General features: G+C 36.8%; 3 protein-coding genes and 1 long non-coding RNA gene across 6 annotated transcripts; all 4 read right to left on the bottom strand.

Annotated features, from left to right (window-relative positions):
- Positions 1-1,132: 1,132 nt before the first annotated feature.
- LOC149621465 (uncharacterized) lies at positions 1,133-1,464 on the bottom strand. The gene is made up of 3 exons (XR_016375086.1): positions 1,427-1,464; positions 1,273-1,352; positions 1,133-1,179 (listed from the first exon to the last, which is right to left on the bottom strand). It is a non-coding gene; the product is annotated as an uncharacterized LOC149621465 (long non-coding RNA).
- A 9,757-nt stretch (positions 1,465-11,221) lies between these two features.
- Positions 11,222-11,989, bottom strand: LOC149621464 (uncharacterized). Its single transcript, XM_089853711.1, has 3 exons — positions 11,961-11,989; positions 11,525-11,887; positions 11,222-11,465 (listed from the first exon to the last, which is right to left on the bottom strand). The coding sequence occupies exons 1-3, from the start codon at positions 11,987-11,989 to the stop codon at positions 11,222-11,224; spliced, it is 636 nt and encodes a 211-aa protein (XP_089709837.1).
- On the bottom strand, positions 11,938-12,668 carry LOC149621463 (uncharacterized). Its single transcript, XM_089853685.1, has 2 exons — positions 12,508-12,668; positions 11,938-12,437 (listed from the first exon to the last, which is right to left on the bottom strand). Exons 1-2 carry the CDS (start codon positions 12,596-12,598, stop codon positions 12,151-12,153), a joined length of 378 nt encoding a protein of 125 aa, XP_089709811.1. The 5' UTR covers positions 12,599-12,668; the 3' UTR covers positions 11,938-12,150.
- A 2,335-nt stretch (positions 12,669-15,003) lies between these two features.
- On the bottom strand, positions 15,004-19,125 carry LOC149621462 (uncharacterized). 3 transcript variants are annotated; one of them, XM_089853684.1, is made up of 5 exons: positions 17,982-19,125; positions 17,794-17,870; positions 17,664-17,730; positions 17,009-17,173; positions 16,197-16,739 (listed from the first exon to the last, which is right to left on the bottom strand). In XM_089853684.1, exons 1-5 carry the CDS (start codon positions 18,009-18,011, stop codon positions 16,683-16,685), a joined length of 396 nt encoding a protein of 131 aa, XP_089709810.1. In that variant the 5' UTR covers positions 18,012-19,125; the 3' UTR covers positions 16,197-16,682. The 3 variants fall into 3 exon arrangements, with proteins under 3 accessions (XP_089709809.1, XP_089709810.1, XP_089709808.1); XM_089853683.1 differs by lacking the exons at positions 17,664-17,730; positions 17,794-17,870; positions 17,982-19,125 and adding an exon at positions 15,004-15,940 and having other exon boundaries at positions 16,000-16,280; positions 16,519-16,739; positions 17,009-17,361; XM_089853682.1 differs by having other exon boundaries at positions 16,197-17,173.
- Between the last annotated feature and the right edge of the window lie 1,801 nt (positions 19,126-20,926).

The following is a 20,926-nucleotide window of genomic DNA, read 5'->3' as shown; positions in this document are numbered from 1 at the left end:
CAACGACACATACCTTTCTGATTAAGGACGTGAACTTGTCAGAACCCTCCCAGAAGAAGACGTTATGGAAATCCTGTTTGACGAGTTGGTCGATGGTGTCCACCGTATCGTAGACTTTCTCTGTGAAATCCGACTTCAACTTGCCTGATATTTCGAAGAAAATGAAAGTGGTCGCGATCAACCAGGACATGGCCGCCACTCTCCAAGTCATCGTTTTCTCGACACGGCTGTACGCTGCAACCACAAGTACAAGTCCGTTTTCAAGTATGGATTTACTACACCATTTAAAGACGAAATAACTTACGTTCGTAGAAGAATATCAGAAAGTTTTGCCATAGTTTTTCAACTATAGTATGGAATAACACGCGGCCATTTTGTTTCCTGTGATTGGCCACAGCCAAGATAATTGACACAGCCAATAGACTCGTCATCCAAGCTAAGGTGAACTGCATATCATAGCAAGGGCCATGAGACAACATCACGCATTATTAAAACTATAGTTGTGCGCTATTTTTTACATAGCGAATATTTACCTGTCTTTCCATGCTGAGAAAAGACAGAGATGGTTTCTTTGTCATTTCTGGGACTGAAGATACGATGAAGGTGGCCAGCGAGTCATAGACGGCCGTCATTCTTGCTTTCATTTGAGGGGAAACGAAATTCTCTGCTTGGATAGGAAACATCACCAAGTCCATCGTCTGTAAAATGACAAGTTGTAGTCCATTAACGAGCACTTGTCTTTCTCCGTTCTTATACTTGAAATTTATGTTTAGAGAAAACTGATTTTTATCTGCTCTATCGCGTATTGTAATATTTAATTGCAATCATAGCATTTGCAGTATTTTAAGATCTCTGATAATCAGCATAATGCTGTTATTGCACAATCGCAGTTTAAATGATAAATCTTTCACTTCTTGGGTTAATTTAGATTAAAATGGGAACAAGGTGCTACTGCGTTTGAAGATGGTTTTCACCTCTGGTAAGTCGCCTTCTTCCCGAAATGTCTTAATGTCCTCTTGTTGAAAAGGAATAAGACCAAGGCTTCGTAGAATCAGAAAATAATTTATATTCAGGATTTTAATTAACTTCAACTAGACTTTACCTTAAATTGAACCTTTTCCTGTAACTCTCTTTCAACATATCGTATAATTGAATGCCAGATTCCATAAAATCAGTTTCCTAGGACAGAATAATATTTCAGTCACTAATGGAAATGGCTGTCGATAAAAAATACGTGTCAAGTAAAAATAATACTGATAATTTTGCAATTACCTCTATGAACCCAAACCTTATATCGTACATGTCTGTGAAGGCTGTTTGCAGCTATCCAAAAAGCCAATTTTTTGATGAGACTGAGAAATTAATCAGCAAGTGAGGAATTTTTCGTTAATAGAGTTAGTGAACAATTGTACTAAATGTTAAATACTTTAAATATTACTGGCTACGATTTTCTAAGATGACCACGGAATCCCGAATTGGAAAAATATTTCTTAATGAGTGTTGGAACTCTATCACTGAAATGTGCATTTTGAGATTATGATAGAGTAAATATTTTTACCTTAATTATTCCCATCATGTTGACTGATTACTAAAGTATAATTCAAGCGTGAAATTTCTTTAAAGCTATTTAACATGGGAAACAACAAGTTGGGAAAACCAAAATATTACCTCTCCGAGTCAAGAGGTCTACTACTACAAAGTTATTTACCTAGATATGGAATTATTTCTCTTTTTTGAAGTAAAAATTTTCGAAATATTGAAGCAGTATTCCAAGCATAGCGAATATACAGTAAAGCAGACGACATTTTACATCCAATAAGGATAAATCTTGGACCCATGGAAATCAGTTAATGGCAAAAAGAACAGGAAATGAAGTCTACGCTTCAGCTGTTTACCCTATATTCTGATAGCTACATTCACAACTGGTTAGCAGTGTAAACACTATCGTCTCGTCTCACCTAAACAATATTCTTAGTTTGCCAACATGAGTGTTAACGTTAAATAATTAACTTATGATAATACCAAAGCTAAATTGTAGCTAGACGCACTGATAGTCAATGCGCACCACAAAGAGAATAAAAACTCTGTAGCTTAGCCCTACTAATCTAATTGCCAACATGATCTTTTCTTCTATTATAAAATCTTAACCTGATTATTTAAGAGTGTATTTAACTTTCGGCTCACTCTGAACCGTTCATGTCTCTTCATTTCAGACACGAAAATCAAAACCCAAAGTTTACATCACCTCAGGCCTCAATTATTTACTCTATATTTCACTAAGCTTATTGCAAGTAGTACTAGATATACCCGCCGGAGTCTAGTTCTTAGCTTTCTTCATAAAATTACTAAACCAAGGATTATTCTATATACAGATGTAGTATAGCTTTAGTAATTTATAAACAGCCATTTCAAATAATAATATTAGTAAAAATCTTTGGAATATCAAAATGAAACAGAGCTTTAAAGCTACAAAAGCACTAAATGCATCATAATTACGAAAAATATTTCATCATATTCACTTTATATTAAGGATAAAGGGAATATTATGGTTCTGTAGGATTTCTTTACACATCAAAACAAAACGAACTTCTAACGCAGCGCACTGCGGCACTAGTGTAATAACGGACGGACACACACAGACAATAACATAGACTGCTTTTTAACCATTTCCGTATTAATTTTGAATTGAGAAACAAGATTATCTTAAATATTAAAATAAATATAATTAATATTTAATATTTTCTTCGTTAGTTATTCGCTTTATTGAACGTTACATCGTTTTAAAAAAGAACAATTAAACATTCTTGAGAGACCTGACTAATATTGGCGTTTGAAATGAAGCATACGCCCGTTGCGTCGCCTTACTCAAATAGGTAGTATATAAGGGTTTCGAATCGCAGCTATGGATAAGAACATCGCAATTGCGTGAACCTTGGCGGAAGACCCCGTCAATGGAAGGCTAGACGTTTCTCGTAACCCTAGCCGATCGCCGCGTATGTCTTAACCTTAAGGATGATGGTGGTGTTAGAAGCCAGGTGTGCAGACTGGTGTCCATGTGGGATGGACAAAGAATAGAAGATGGTGGTGTTTAGAAGCCAGTAAGTACAGACTGGTGTCCATGTGGGATGGACAAAGAATAGAAGATGGTGGTGTTTAGAAGCCAGTAAGTACAGACTGGTGTCCATGTGGAATGGACAAAGACGAGAAGGTGGTGGTGTTTAGAAGCCAGTAAGTACAGACTGGTGTCCGTCCATGTGGAATGGGCGAAAAACTAGAAGATGGTGGTGTTTAGAAGCCAATAAGTTCAGACTAGTGTCCATGTGGGGTGGACAAATGAACAGAGTTGTTAAACAGGCAATGGAGTAATAGCCTGTAAGTCGAATACAATTTCCGGGACTGTAAATGCGGTCTGGAAATTGAATATACGTTTGCTCCGATTTGCAAACTGCGAACGCGGTCACGTGGGTGTAACAACGGACAGACAGACAGACAGACAGACAGACAGACAGACAGACAGACAGACAGACAGACAGACATGTCGAAATTAGAACCTCTCCGTGACATACGTCACTCGGAGAGGTAAAAATTTGGTTATATTTGGTGTTCTACATTTCACCATAAACCAGGAGACTCGCTAACAGCCTGGAACCGTCTAACAGTGTTTAAAGGCTTCGAGTCAACTTATTTTCTCAAAGTTGATATTTAACCTCCGCCAGCTATTGCACATTTTAATTTGCGTGTTCGTATTGTAATTGGGACGTGGTTTACTGCATTGCGGGTAAAGACGTTAATCTAGCTTAAATCATTCGCAAACTTTCTTATTCCACCAGATTCTAGTTCCTGCGTGCTTCTGGTAAAATTAACTTTATGTTTAGCATTGCAGGCGAGTGAAACATTCGTGAGTTAAACCGTTAAATTAAATCGACCCGACTTTAAAAGCGGCTCTTAAAACCTTCTCTCAAAGTTCGTGCTAAATAAACTTAACTTTCAAAAGATAATTGCTCTGGCATTTTTAACTTTACTTCCCTCATTTTCTTCCGTAAATCAATCGACCCGGCTTTGTGCCGAGGCGAATGTGAAAAGGGTAAACCTACGGCATTTCCCAGTAATTTTAGACTTTTAAAATAGAACTCTAATTAACCAAACTTCAAAAAAAAATGAAAAATTATTTTCAATTTATGCAAAATCGTATGTGGCTTAAATTTATTACTTATCATATTTCTTCAGGGACTATTCATTAGAACGAAAATGCTGATTGATTGACGCTTTGGCAAATCTCATTGAATTTGATCGTACCAGAAGTAAAAAGCGTGAAGTACGTATCAAAGAGGGTTTCGCGAAGCGTCGAGTTATGATTTTTTTTCGCCTTCCAAGAATCTAGTTTTTGGTAAGAACTCGCGGATGAATACGTCTCCCCGAAACTGTTTACATTTCGTCTTACCAGCTTGAATGGTTTTAGTTAGAGATAGGTACAGCATCCGTTTACTTTATGTTCAATTCTTGCTTAATGCGAGATAGCTTGTAACATCTAGTTGGACTTCTCAAATTTCGACAAAATGTAAAATTCTTCAACCCCCAAATTTAATTTCCAATACAGACAAGTCTTTTAGATGAATCGACATCTATTTTCTTTAGAGTAAAGCAAAAGTATGTCTTTTTTTAGGTTTAAGCAATTATGTTCCAAATCTCATCGTTGGAGGAGTATTTCTAAAATTATGGGAAGAATATAAATATCAAGACGCTGGGTTCCACATCTCAACGCGCTAGGTAATTTGTTTTCACGCTAAAGGATAGGCAATTTCATATCTCCGGAGGGATCTTATTCGATATATACTCTGTTCCAGCTCCGGTCGTCAGCACGCACAAAGCTACGTTACATAGAGATCTAGCTTTGAGCGTGCTGACAACCGAAGCTGGAACAGAGTACATATTGAATAAGCTCCTGTCGGAGATAGGGAGTTGACTATCCTATTGCAAGAAACCAAATTTCCTCATGCGCATTCTTTATGGAAAAACCGTGTCTATGTGCGAAATACAACTATGCTAATCCTAAAATTTAACAACATTTCTCGATGTATGCCTGCAACTGCATGGCTACAGAACAAGAAAACAAATGATCGCATTCCGTGTTCCTAAATTTTGAACGCGTTCATTGTGAAAGTGTTAAGATTTAGTGTTCAACAGTTCTAATTTTTGTTTGTATTTAGAAAAATTGTAAGTTGAACACCAAAATTTAGCGAAGTGTTCCATAAATTACACTTTTTCCTCACTTAAACATATCAAGTAGGCTAAGTTGCCGAAATTTTATTTATGAACACTCATATGTGTCCAAATCTTTAACACATATTTATCTGCGAAAAACGTGGATCGTATGTATAGGCCTGAAGATGGCAGGTTCCATATATTCCTCAAAAAACATTTGTACTTACAGTATATTTTTCTTTTTCCAATTTATCGTCCTGAATACCTTGACCTTTAGAATCATCGTTAACTCTATCTCGATCCATTGAATTAAATCCCTTAACGAAGCCTAAAAAGGTGTATACTATCTTGACCCTTGTTCCTCAAAGCTGTCACTGCTATCCTTGCTAACAACCAAACAGGAGAAATCACGCCACAATTTACCGGAAAATATCACGAGTTTAGTTCTTGTTTGAGTTTGTCTGTACCCTTACCGCCCTCTACTACAGCGCGGTGCTGAGCTGAGCATAAGCGGTTGCCTCAATCCGAGTATTTCCCCTTCGATTTTATTTCATTGGCTGATGAAACGGCTCTCTGACTGACGTCATTTCCCCTTCGATTTTATTTCATTGGCTGATGAAACGGCTCTCTGACTGACGTCATTTCAGTTATTTATAGAGATTTCCATTGGTTAGTATTATTTCCGAATATTTCTAATATTTCCACAGATTTGCACTATTTCCCAATATTTCCGATATTTGCCGATATTTCCACAGATTTCAAATATTTCTCAATATTTCCCGATATTTCTCAATATTTTCAAAATTTCTCGATATTTCTCAATATTTCCGAAATTTCCCAATATTTCTCAATATTTCCGAAATTTCTCGATATTTCTCAATTCTTCCAAAATTTCCAAAATTTCTCAATATTACGAAATTTTCCGATATTTCCGAAATTTCCCGATATTTCTCGAAATTTCCCGATATTTCTCAATATTTCCGAAATTTCTCGATATTTCTCAATATTTCCGAAATTTCTCGATATTTCTCAATATTTCCGAAATTTCCGAAATTTCTCAATATTACGAAATTTCTCGAAATATTGAAATATATTTCTTAAGGCTTGTACAACATATTTCGTAAGTGGCTAACCCCTCGGAATACTCCTTTTCCTCTTACTCACAAAATTTAACGGGGGGAGGGTTAGGGGTTGCGAGTCATATTTTATCATCTGCTGAACGAGCGTCTAAGAGAAATCCCTTGTTTATGGTAAGAGGTGGGAATACGTTAGTATTCATATATTTTCATGATAATATTTTATGACGGTTAACTCGATGTAAACGTCGTCTCGAGACCTTTGCTGCGGATCTCGACTTCTTCAAAGCCAGCAGAAGGAATAAAGCATATTCCAATATTAATGCCAATACCGCGATGATCTTTCCCATGTAGTACAGAGAAATAAGGCTGTCGATTTCCTTCACGGATATCGGAGAAAAATCGTCCTCAGGCCGATTCCATTGGATGAGATCGAGCGAGTATCGCGCTTTGTAGAAGTATGGGAATGCTAGATCATTTTCTGCTAATTATTCAACCCTGAAACAAAGATCACGTGTTAAAATTGACACAAACGACGTTGTTACGTTGGTCTTACAACAGGTTGGCTTTCTCCATTAACTCTGATTGCGAGAAGTTGTAGGAAACGGCAAAAGCCAAAAGCGCATTTTCTATAGACGGCGAAAAGTAGAATTTATTCGCGTACTCTATTTTATTTTCCATTTGTTGATTTTCAAGCAGAATAAGTTGCATTATCAGTGTCCCCACGACCATGAACTTCCTGTTGTCTCCGACGTTTTGCGCGACGTTGACCAACTGGTGGCAAAAAACCCCGTCTTCAGTTGGGAGTATTGAAGTGTGGAGGATTGGCACTTTGACCTAGTTACAATCATCCAATTATTATAAAAAGAATCAATATGGAAGAATAATTGTTCCAGAATAGATAAAAAAAAAGTTCGGATCAACTAAGCACCAACAACTCGGCGCTGGTGTCATCTAATATTTCTCTGAAATGTTTTACTCACTTGAAAAGGCAAGAGTGTAGCTATCGAATCTGCACTTACCTTTCTGCGAAAAGAAGTTAATTCCTCACTATTATCCCAGAACCAGACGTTTTGAAAACCTTGTTTGACGAGTTGGTCGACGGTGTCCACAGCATCGTATTCCTTCTTGGTGAAATCCGACTTCAGGTTGCCAGATATTTCGAAGAAAATGAAAATGATCGCGAACAACCAGGACACAGCCGCTACGCGCCACGTGATCGCTTTCTCCACACGGATATACGCTGTGACCACAAATACCAGTCAGTTTTCAAATATGGATTTATTACACCATTTAAATTGAAAGCGCTTACGTTCGTAGAAAAAAATGAGGAAATTCTTCCACATCATTTCGACGAAAATATGAACGAATGGTCGGCCATTTTGATTTTTGGGCGTGGCCAACGCCAAGAGCATTGACACCGCCAAAATGCTCACCATCCAAAATATCGAGAACTACAGTTAATGTTGAAAGAAATTGTTATTATATTCCTTCGAACGTATGGAAAAGGTTCAAGTTACTTGTCCTTCCATGTTGAGGAAAGACATGGATGGTGTCTTGGTAATTTGAGAGATGATGAAGGTCGACGCAGAGTCATAAACGCTCGTCATTCGACATTTCATCTCAGATGTAAAGAAACTATCAACTTTTGCAGGAAAATATAGCACGTCCATTGTCTGCCAAAAGAAATTTTGAAAAATGAAGCAATTTAAGTATAATTACTAAGTCTGTTCGAGTATTGCTTTTTTTCTATTGTGTTCTAGTGTTTTGGCGCAGAGAAATATTAAAGGGTATGAGAATTTACAATTTCTTATCATATTTTACCATGAAAATGGTATTATGTTACACTTTTAAGTCTCTATTTTCAAAACATCAAGTTTTTAATATAATTGAACCAAAGTTTCTATTTTTGAAATCCATTGAAAAATCACGAAAACTAAGTTTCGATATAACAACAATTTTGTCTTGTCAAGCTTGTTTGCCTGTTTTATGACATCACTATGACGTGAGGAAAAAATGCGCGGGAATCCTATACGCGCGAAGTATTGGCGTCTCGAGCTTCTCGCCAGTCTAAACTCTGGGTCTGACTCTGATAACAGAGGGAGAGAGAGGCACCATCTCACGTTAAAAAATATTTCTATGACGTCGGACTACAGGAAAGGTTTTAGCCTTTCTTAAAAAGGGGATTTCAAACAATTTCATATGAAATATTTTAAAATGCATATTGCCAAATAACCAGAAATCGGAGGGAGAATTAAAAGCTTGATATTTTTGAATTCACAGAAATTAATTGTATCTTTTGCTATATATAAATCAGAGGTTCTTCAAAAAAAAGCTTCTCATTCCTTTTAAGAACGATTTCTATTTAGATTAGCTGTGCTTTATCTTTGGGATCCCGAGGAACCGCTTGTGAAATTTTTAATTTTACTTGTGATAAGTCACTCTGGTTTCGAATAGCTTTAATTTCATCCAAAGGTACGGGCATAAAACCAGGGCTTAAATAAAGAAAAAAAGGTTATACAGGCAACACGATAAGAAGATGTGAGACAGAATTTTACCTAATGTTAAACCTTTTTCTGAAAAACTCCGATGTCGAATTTTGGAGATTTATGGCGATATCAAAATCCTGAATTTCCTATTTGAAAAAATACGACAATTTAGACATTAGAAATTGGCCAATAATTGTTGCATATATCAGTTTTTCGATATCGAGTCGCGTTGAAAGAAACATTTGAGATTATTGCTGCGTAAATAAATATTATTACCTCGATTACTCCCATTCGAATATCAACCATGTTCAATGTATTTATAATTCAGACTGTTGAAGACGGCGTGGCACAGAAGCGATTTTTTTCTCTTTGACCATTCAGCAGACCTAAAAAAACTTTCAGGCGATTTTTGCGACTCGGTCGTTATGGCCGGCGTCGGTGCACGTGCATAAAGTACGGGTAGGCATAAAAGTTAATCAATAAACTATACCAGTTTTCACAAAGTTAATATTTATTTACGTTTGCTTCATCCAGAAGGTTATATTTCATACGGTAAAAGTTTAGTGTTGACTTTGGTTTCTTTTATTCATGGAAAAATATTGACTGTATGTCACGCAAGGTCGTTCGGAGTTAAGTAAATCGATCCGACTACATGCTAAGAAAGGGGTTTTCGAAATGTTTGTACATCGTTAGAAGAAAGGCGAAGATATAAGATTAGCGAGGATATAGTAAATCCGTCGATAAATATGGGACCCAAACACCTAAAGTAGAAAACCATAAGCAGACCTAAGAAAAAGAACATCTACTTTATTTAGATCTATATCAAAAACGGATTTATGGGATAAGAACGTCGGAGTTAGCGAATTCACTCCCCATCCTCGCATACTTTATTGAGAAACTTCGTCTGCTTATATTTTGACTCCTCCCACAAATTCTGTATATAGCTACTTCTAGAGATCGAATTTGTGGGTGGAGTCAAAATATAAGCAGACGAAGTTTCTCAATAAAGTATGTGAGGAAGGTACTAGAGGCTAAAGCTACGATCCGACGTTCTTATCCCATAATACCGTTTTTGTCTATATCTATATAAATCAAAGTCCTGACTGACTGACAGACTGATAATCAACGCCCAGCCCAAACCGCTTGCCCTAGAAGGCTGAAAATTTGCAGGAACGTTACTCGTAAGTAGTAGACGCGTACTAAGAAAGATTGTTTAAATCCGCCGCCATCTTAAAAATGGCGCCCAAAAATGTAAAAAATCTTCTCTATGCAATAGAGTCCGCGCGTTTCAACCGATTTCGCAAATATTTTGTACAGGTTTCCTATAACCTATAGACGGGCTGAATGGTCTTTCGGGTTCTTTTTGTTGCCATCTTTTTAAATGGCGGCCAGAAATTAAATTAAAAAACCTATTTTTATTTAGATATGAGATAAAGAACATCCACTTTATTTAGATACGAGATAAAGAACATCCACTTTATTTGGATATGAGATAAATAACATCTACTTTATTTAGATATGAGATAAATAACAGCTACTTTATTTAGATATAAGAAAAAAGAACAGCTACTTCATTTAGATATGAGAAAAAGAACAGCTACTTTATTTAGATATGAGATAAAGAACATCTACTCTATTTAGATATGAGATAAAGAACATCTACTCTATTTAGATATGAAATAAAGAACATCTACTCTATTTAGATATGAGATAAAGAACATCTACTCTATTTAGATATGAGATAAAGAACATCTACTCTATTTAGATATGAGATAAAGAACATCTACTCTATTTAGATATGAGATAAAGAACATCCATTTTATATAAATTTAAGCAGAAATATTTGTTTTGAAATTTGAAGTGTTTTTATTCAGAAATTATATAACTTTCTAAGCAGACGCATATATTTTCAGTTATTTATATTTCTTTTTTAGCTTAAACATTAATACAATTTACATTCACTTTTTTGAAGCAATATCATTTACCTAAATTAAAAAAACCATGGCTGTAAATACAGCGTTTTTCATAAATAGTCCGTTGGTATAAATACTAACGTATTAAGTATTCCCAGAAATATATGATACATAAAGTAAAGTCATATATTTCTGGTATTCCCAAAAACAATGGCCGGCCACAAATTATGCCTTACACGACCGTGCCCGTTAATCGAGACGGAAGGTGCTAGGTCACGAGGAGAAAAGGGATATCTCTCCAGAGAATCCTGAGTGGTGCGTTTGAAATTTCGCCCATGCGCAAAAAATGTTTTATTACGAATTTATTTCTCACTCACATGATTTGGGGAGGGGGTTTGCAATTTATATTTTTTTCTCTGCTCAGCGGGTGTCTAAGCGAAATTCCTTGATTGAGGTAAGAGATGGAAATCCATTATACGTTAGTTTTTATATATTTCCATGCCAATATTTTATGACGGTTAATTCGATGTAAACGTCGTCTTCAGACAATTGCTGCGGTTCTCGACTTCTTTAAAGCCAGCAGAAGGAATAAAGCATATTCCAAAATTAAAGCCAATAACGCGATGACGTTTCCCACGAAGTACAAAGAAAGAAGGCTTTCAATTTCCTTCACGGATATCGTTGAAAAATCGTCCACTGGATCTTTCCATTTTATGAGATCGAGAGAGTATCGCGCTTTGTAGAAGTGAAGGAAAAAGAGGTCGTTTTCTGCGGCCAACTCCATCCTGAAATGTAGATTAATGTGTCAAAAGTGACACGAGCCACGTTGTTTCTTTAGTCTTACATCAGGTTGGCTTTCTCCATGAGGTCTGATTGCGAGAAATTGTAGGAAACGACCACACCCAAAAGCTGATTGTCTATGGACGGCGAAAAGTAGTATTTGTTGGCGTATTGTATTTTATTTTCCATTTGTTGATTTTCAAGCAGAAGGAATTGCATTATCAGTGTCCCTACGACCATGAACTTTCTGTTGTCCCCGACGTGTTGCGAGACGTTGACAAACTCGTCTCCAATAACTCCGTTCGCAATCGGAAGTATTGAGCTTTCCGGGATGGACACTTTGACCTGGAAAAGAAATTTATAGTCCTGTTGAAATCCACCAGCAATTTTAGAAGCAATTTTATTCGTAAGCTTATTTCCAGAGAAGCTATGGTCGACGTAGGTTTTATCTTAACGTTGTCAAAAATAATGCTCGTGTTCAACAGAAAGAAGGAATTTACCAGTAGGTTTCTGCACTAGACCTTTCCATTAAATACTTGATGAGAAACCAGCACACAGGGGGGGTCGTCTTATTAGGCTAGTTCCCTCGCGCCAAGAGAAAACGCCAGATAGTCTTCACGTTCGCTACACGCAGGAGGCTAGTCGACGCACACTTCCGCTTGCGGTTCTTCTTGGCGCGAGGGAACCAGACTAATATGGCGAACGGGCCCCTGTGCTGTTCGCTTTTTCTATGGAATTACGGGAATGATCTCTTACCTTTCTGTGAAAAGATTTTAATTCATCAGTGCCGTCCCAGAACCAGACATTTTTGAAACTCTTTTTGACGAGTTCGTCGACTGTGTCCACAGTATCGTATTCCTTCTCGGTGAAATCTGACTTAAGTTTGCCTGATATTTCGAAGAAAATGAAAGTGGTCGCGATTAACCAGGACATGGCCGCCACGCGCCACGTGATCCTTTTCTCCACACGGCTGTACGCTGTGGACCACAAATACCAGTCGGTTATAGAGCGTGAAATGCTGAACCGTTTGAAATGTAAAGCACTTACGTTCGTAGAAAAATATGAGGAAATTCTTCCAGATCAGATCAAAGAAAGTTAGGACGAATGGTCTGCTATTTTGATTTTTGGGCGTGGCCATAGCCAAGAGGATCGACACAGTCGAGAGACTCACCACCCAAAATATCGTGAACTAGAGTTAATGTTAATAGAAACCGTTCGTTTGAAATAATTATTTTTTGGCTTTGGAATTTACGGGTTAAGTTAATGTTACTTGTCCTTCCATGTTGAGGAAAGATAGAGATGGTTTCTTGGTCATTTTTGGGATTGAAGAAACTATAATGGTCGACACTGAATCTAAGACGCTCGTCATTCGCCATTTCATCTCGGGCAAATACAAATTATCCAATTGTAGAGGGTAAAGTAACAAGTCTATTATCTCCTATAAGGATACAAAACCACACCTCGGTTCTTTATATGATGTATAGTCCCATTTCATTAACGCCATAAGAGAGGCAAATATTAACAACTGGCATGTGAAAGCAATGTCTCACGTGCTGCGCGAAAATGCAATTTAAAAAGTACCTCTGACAAAGCACCCCTGTTCCTCATTTCATTTATCTCTCCCAAAGGTATGGGAACGTTATGGATGCTACGAATAAAATTAAGTGTATATACTATTCAGACATCAGTTTCAGAGGAATTGTCACGGAATTTTACCTTATGTTGAACCTTTTTTTCATGAACGTCGACAAAGAATTGAAGAGACTTTCAACGATCTCAAAACCCTGCATTTCCTTTCAGAATAAAGACAATTTAGGCAAGCGAAATTAATGAAGAATCTCGGGTTTTGCTAGGTGTGGTCAAGTAACTAGACCTAGCATTGCTCTGATGTTTTGTATGTGGGAGTGTGTGTGTGCTTGTTTGATGCCTGGGGTACACCATGAACAAGCGAGGCTAGAAACAGATTAAGGCAAAAACCGCTACCACAATGGTGATCGTAATGTGAGAGAATGAATGCACATTGCGCTATGGTATGAGTTTACAGCAGTTTTCCTGATTTCGGACTGGCGTAAAGCAAGTTAATCGGGACCCTTGTTAAGAAAAGATCCTCTTTCGGCTCTTGGAAGTATTGGGAAAGAAACAATATTGGCATCGTCAAAGAATTCATCCCGTTATATTGCGGCAACCCTCAAGTTTAGGTTTAATTTGATGGACAACTGTAGCGGAGCCCATTTGTTGAAAGCGTTTATTACTGAAATATTTTCTCTTAACTCCGGTTTTTGGGGTTAGCGAAAGCAATTGCAGGCGGGTAGCTAGAATAAAAGATTCAGTTTCAGGCGGAAGGGCGCTATTTATAAAGGCTGGATTGCTGTTATTTATTAACGGTTATTTGTTAACGGTAATAGTTAGTATAGGGCGCTGTAGGTTAGCTGTGGCATAGGGGCTAGCCATCACCCCTCTATGCACTGTAAAGGGACCAACCTGTAAATAAGCCACAGGCTTAGTGTGGAAATCCCTTCATTGACAAAGCCTAGATTATTATTATTATTATTATTATAGTTGTCGTTGAAAAATTCTCCTGACCCATATTGTAATCGGTTTTTACTTTTTAGCTACGAGTTTGAAAGACTTTTCGATTATGACCTTTTTTGTGGTTTTTGTGTGGGTGTTGGATAGACGAAATGACCTTTTTTGCTAGGCTTGGTAAGAACTTAATGTACCCCAACTTTTATGTCATCTCGAATATTACCTTTGCGATTTAGAAAACGGGAAAACTGTACTGCATTAGCACATTCGAAACTAACAGGCCCTCCCCACCCCAACCACACCTAGCTAATTAGTAAATTTTATTTACGTGACTTGTCTCAGTGTTGAATGGCGTTGCACGACAGATTGAAATTATTGAACAGTAAAAAGTAACATTCTTACCTCGACTATTGCTACCCGGATAGTGTTCATGTCGACTTTTGTTAAATTAGAGAAAAAGACGGGTGGTGTGCTTCTTACAGCTCGCTGCACTTCGAGTTCACCAAGTGGACGCTTCAGCTATAGAAAGGTGGTTTCGTATCGAAATAAGTGGTGTTATTATAATGAATGATTTCTTTCGAGAACGGCCAGTAGTTGAAGTCTGTTTTCGCAAAGTTCATATTTAAGGACTGTTCGGGTTCTTTTGTATTATAATTAAAGGAATTATGACTCTATTTCCGCGTCCCAGAGTTTTAAAAGTACCGTAATTTTAAGCCGTTTTTCGCTCTTACATGTTAAGGAAATGTTGACTGCAGCCGCGTGAAACAATAATAAGTTAAGAAGTTGATCACTCGTTTACTATAGTGCCATTCGGTCTTAGTGTCCGATGCAAAAAGAGGTAACAGTCCGACATGTTTAAATACTTTTAACAAGTAAATATTCAATGAAACGTAAAATTTCTGTAGGAAATCAGTTTCTTCATATCCATTTAAAACTGGTTATTTTTGTGGTGCCATCTTTGAACAAATAAGAGCTCAATCGTTCGAAGCAGTGTATTTTTATTGTAGGTAAATAAAACTTTGTACGACATCTTAATTTCCAAACAAAAAAACCTTTATCTGAAATAAAAATTTTCGAGGCGTACTGTTGGAGCGTCCTTAAAGTAGTTATAACTTAAAGTTATGCCGCATTGCGGCTGAGAGAAACATTCGTGAGGTAAGTCATTAATGCAAATTGAAATATACCCAACTCTCGACAGTTTTCTTATTTAATTACCGTATTTTTCACGAGATTTTACTTCCAACATTTTTAAGGTAATTAAAACTTTTCTTCCTTCAACTTCCGCCTGAACTAACGTCCGCGAGAATCGACCCGATTTCTTGCCAAGAAAACGGTGAAGCTACACAACGCTGAAGTACTTTTAAACTTAAATAGAACTCTTAACCAAAATAGGGTGGAACAGATCAGAGTGACACTTATTTTGAGTAATATAATTTGGTGTACTGACGACGGAAATCTGAAATGGACTTCTCTCACATCAAAATGAAATTTATAATTATTCTCTAGCTAAGCTCCAAACATCATTTCTGAATATATTCAGAATTTTTTTCTTGATTCAATTCAAAGCATTTGTATCCACACTTTTGTTTGATTTCGTTTCAAGCAATATCATTTACACACGTGTACTCAAAACATACTAACTCCAAATGTAGTATTTTTTTAACTTATCGTTAAAGGCCATAAAACAGATTATAAAGATTAACTCTACGACGGAGCCGCTTTGAGGTTCTCGACTTCTTGAAATACAGACAAAGGGAAACAACAATTTCCAGAATTAAAGTCAATAAAGCGATGACGTTTCCCACGTAATACAGAGAGAGAACGCTTTGGATTTCCTTCACGGATATCGTTGAAAAATCGTCCTCTGGTTGTTTCCATTCGATGAGATCGATCGAGTATCGCGCTTTGTAGAAGTGATGGAATAAAAGGTCGTTTTCTGCGACTAACTCGAACCCTAAATGAAGATTAATGAATTACGCAATTACAGAAGCAGCTTGGTTTCTTTATTCTTACATCAGGTTGACTTTTTCCATGAGTTCTGATTGCGAGAAATGATAGGAAACGACAAAACCCAAAAGGTGATCGTCTATGGACGGTGAAAAGTAGTATTTGCTCTCGTATTTTATTTTATTTTCCATTTTTAGATTTTCAAGCAATAGAAATTGAATTATCAATGTCCCTACGACCATGAACTTTCTCTTGTCACCGACGTTTTGCGCGACGTTGACGAACTCGTCTCCGAAAACCCCATTCACAACCGGAAGTGTTGAGGTCTTTGGGATGGACACGTTGACCTAAAATTGAAATTTACGTTTCTGTTTAACTCATCCAGTAATTATAGAAGCAAGTAATGCAAGGCCAATTTATTCGCATAATTTGCGTGTAAGCAATTAATTATCATGTTATGTAAAAGTTCTGTTGAAGTCAAGCCTGTACCAAAATGGTCGACATTGGTTTTATCTAACATATCAGAAAAAACTGTTTAGTAGCTCGTGTTCAATTACAGATAGGTTGGTCTATTTCTGTACTGACCTTTTTGCGAAAAGATACCAATTCGTCAGTGTCATCCCAGAACCAGACATTGTGAAAACCCTGTTTGACGAGTTGGTCGACGGTGTCCACCGTATCATAAACCTTTTCTGCGAAATCCGACTTAAGGTTGCCTGATATTTCGAAGTAAATGAAAGTGGTCGCGATCAACCAGGACATGGCCGCCACACGCCACGTGATCGCTTTCTCGACACGGCTGTACGCTGTAAAGAAACGGCTCGCATTTAGAGTATGGTTTTATTACACCATTTATTGTCGAAATCCGTTCACGTTCGTAAAAAAAATTAGGAAATTCTTCCAGATCATTTCGACAAAAGTTATGACGAATGCTCGGCCATTTTTGAGCGTGGTCAGAGACAAAATGATCGAAACTGCCAACAGACTCACTACCCAAGTTATGGAGAACTACAGTTAATGTTGAAAGAAATTGTTTTTGCATTCCTTGGGAACCTATGGGAAAAGTTCTCGTTACTTGTCGTTCCATGTTGAGGAAAGACAGAGACGGTGTCTTGGTCATTTTCGGGACTGAAGAGATGATGAAGGTCGACACTGAGTCATAAACGCTCGTCATTCGAAATTTCATCTCAGGTGTAAAAAAACTTTCGACTTGTATATTAAAAAACATCACGTCCATCGTCTGCAAAATGGATACGTTTAAAAATGAAGAAATATATTTATTATGCCTTTTCGAGTGTAGTAGGAGAATAAAGAAGAGAGTAAAACTCCTGTATCCGCGTACTGTGCTCTAGGTTCGCGACCCCTTCTCCTAGGATAGCCTCCTTACAGCTTTCAGAGAGAGAGACTATGCGCTCAGAAGCTGCGGACGGGGAGCTGCTCCCTCCCCCAGAATCCCTTGAGCAGCGCTACTTTCTAAAAACACAATATCCAACCGCAGGCCTCCTGATTGGCTACTTTGAAGTTTTGGGGTGGGGGGGGGGTTAAAAGCAGGACAACCCTCAAAAAAAGGTGGAGGTAAAGTAAAGTTTTACTTTCTCGTCTATTTTCTATTGGTACAGTGTCCTATAGTTTGCGTGCGGAGACTTATTTTTAGAGCGATTGTCATTTAGATTCGCTGTGCCTTATCTGAGGGACCCAGAAAAACCCGCTTGTGCTATTTTTAATATTACCTGTGGTAAGTCACTCCTGTTTCGAATAGTGTTAAGCTCATCCGAAGGAATGGGCACAAAACCGATGCTTGGAATAAAGAATAAATATTAATTAGACAACGCGATATGATCGAGTGTGACAGAATTCTACCTCATGTTAAACCTTTTACTGTAAAACTCCGATATCGAAGCGTAAAGATTGTCGGCAATACCAAAACCCTGAGTTTCCTATTAGAAAAAAAAAATTGCCCAATGAAACTTTCGTGATTAATCTCAGTTTCTCGATATCGAATCGCGTTGAAAGATAATCTGAGATTAATGTTGCTTAAATATTCTTACCTCTATTATTCCCAGTCGAATATCAACCATGTTGAATGACTCGTAATTCAGACTGTTGAAAACGGCGTGGTGCAAAAGGGATTTTTGCCTTGGATTTTAGTTAGACTATTCAGCTGAAAAAAGAAAATTCTGAGACGATTTCTGTTTATGACCAAAGTCAGTGCGCTAGCACAAAGTACTGGTGGGCAGATAAGGAAATCAAGAACTCTCGGGAAACGAGAGGGATTAACAGTTTACAATACTTTCAACAGGCAACAGGTTATTTCCTTCATTCCAAATTCAGTGTTGACTTTGGTTTTCTCTGTCGTTAAGGAATAATATTGACTTTATCTTACTCATTGCCGTTCTGAGTTAACTTTGTTAAGTAAATATTTGAAACTGCACCATAAGGAAGTGAATAAGAAAATGTTTTCGAAATGTTCCTAAATCGTTAGAACAATGTCAAAGAGATCTACTTTTAAGCAAAAAAAAAGATATATATTCAAAATTTAGTTTAATTAAAGTAAAGCATTTATATCCACAATTTTATTTCCATGTTTGTTTCATTTATTTCAAACAATATTATTAACATCAGGAGTTCATACCGGAGTGATGAAATGAGCTCTAATAGTGGCGCGCATTTACCGACGCGTGACGTTTCCGCGATACCTTTACGCTCTCTAGTGGGAGAATCAAATACTACCATAGGAATGTGATTTAAAGCGCGAAAAGCGACACCTAGCGTTAGGGGCGGGGGTAGGCTCCGGGATAATAGGCCATCATAGATCCTGTTACAAATTTGAAATTATATCGTCTGCTAAACAGCTGAGATCGGTATTGCAATGGAAGTAAAATTATTTACTGTAGTTAGTTAATTAAGTTTCATTTCACACCAAATCGCAATGTACTGGCCTACTTACCTTCGGTTGGAACTTTGACTAAGCTTTCTTCAAAGTTTTTAAATTTAATTCTGCCTCCAACGTTAACATTTCGTGCTTGGCTTGATTTGTAAACAACGCCAAGGCTTAACTCAGAAGGCGTACTAGGTTTAAAAGAAATCGCCGTCAATTTGCCAGAATGGTTCTGGCAGAATCAAGTCGGGAACGTGTCGGAAATTCTGCCAAACCAAAAAAGCAAAAAATACCTATAACCATTTTCAGGCCAATTTAAACTAAAATTAAAAAGACTTGTATCTTCCCCCACGAACGGTGAATTTTCATGAAACTAGTCATACAGATTCTAATTGAACTCCTCTATCGAATGCACCCGGTCTCGTTAATTGCAACTCGGTCATTCTAATTGAAATTAACGAAAAACAGAAGTTTTTGGGGGGAAAACGTTGTATCTTCCCCCACGAACGGTGAATTCTCATGAAATTAAGCATACACATTCTAATTGAACTCCTCTATCGAATGCACCCGGTCTCGTTAATTGCAACTCGGTCATTCTAATTGAAATTAACGAAAAACGGAAGTTTTCGGGGGAAAAACGTTGTATCTTCCCCCCCGAACGGTGAATTTTCATGAAATTAAGCATACACATTCTAATTGAACTCCTCTATCGAATGCACCCGGTCTCGTTAATTGCAACTCGGTCATTCTAATTGAAATTAACGAAAAACGGAGGTTTTCGGGGGGGAAACGTTGTATCTTCCTCCCCGAACGGTGAATTTTCATGAAATTAAGCATACACATTCTAATTGAACTCCTCTATTTAAAGAACCCGGTCTCGTTAATTGCAACTCGGTCATTCTAATTGAAATTAACGAAAAACGGAAGTTTTCGGGGGTAAAACGTTGTATCTTCCTCCCCGAACGGTGAATTTTCATGAAACTAAGCATACACATTCTAATTGAACTCCTCTATTGAAAAAACCCGGTCTCGTTAATTGCAACTCGGTCATTCTAATTGAAATTAACGAAAAACGGAAGTTTTCGGGGGGAAAACGTTGTATCTTCCCCCCGAACGGTGAATTTTCATGAAATTAAGCATACACATTCTAATTGAACTCCTCTATCGAATGCACCCGGTCTCGTTAATTGCAACTCGGTCATTCTAATTGAAATTAACGAAAAACAGAAGTTTTTGGGGGGAAAACGTTGTATCTTCACCCCCGAACGGTGAATTTTCATGAAATTAAGCATTCAGATTCTAATTGAACTTACAAGTTTTAAATTCATTTTGGTTTTACAAGTTTTAAATTCATTTTGGTTTTACAAGTTTTAAATTCATTTTGGTTTTACAAGTTTTAAATTCATTTTGGTTTTACAAGTTTTAAATTCATTTTGGTTTTACAAGTTTTAAATTCATTTTGGTTTTACAAGTTTTAAATTCATTTTGGTTTTACAAGTTTTAAATTCATTTTGGTTTTACAAGTTTTAAATTCATTTTGGTTTTACAAGTTTTAAATTCATTTTGGTTTTACAAGTTTTAAATTCATTTTGGTTTTACAAGTTTTAAATTCATTTTGGTTTTACAAGTTTTAAATTCATTTTGGTTTTACAAGTTTTACATTTTTATTTTGGTTTTTCAAGTTTTAATTTTTTTTGGTTTTGGTTTTTCAAGTTTTAAATTTTTTTTGGTTTTTTCAAGTTTTAAATTTTTTTTTTTTTGGTTTTTTCAAGTTTTAAATTTTTTTTATTTTGGTTTTTCAAGTTTTAAATTTTTTTTTATTTTGGTTTTTCAAGTTTTAAATTTTGTTTGGGTTTTACTAGAATTAATTTATTTCAACTTTACTAGTTTTAAGCTTATTTTTTTCGCATTAATAACAAAATACAAGCGTAGATCTGTACAGAAATGATAATAACAATATTTTATGGCAGATCAGATGAAAAAAGTGTTCATTCAGTCACCTCTTCTTTATCTTTTTTCGCGACTAGAAAATTTCATTTGAAATAACAAGGAGGATTGTTTTTAACTTTAAAATTACCCATATCCCCCATATAACGGAAGGTGATATTGATCCTT

Source organism: Phalangium opilio, unplaced genomic scaffold (genome assembly GCF_054372755.1).
Source record: "Phalangium opilio isolate 3A_F unplaced genomic scaffold, DU_Popi_V2 ptg000204l_1, whole genome shotgun sequence".
NCBI classification, from domain to species: Eukaryota; Metazoa; Arthropoda; class Arachnida; order Opiliones; family Phalangiidae; genus Phalangium; species Phalangium opilio.
This window is presented reverse-complemented; position numbering and strand designations above follow the sequence as displayed.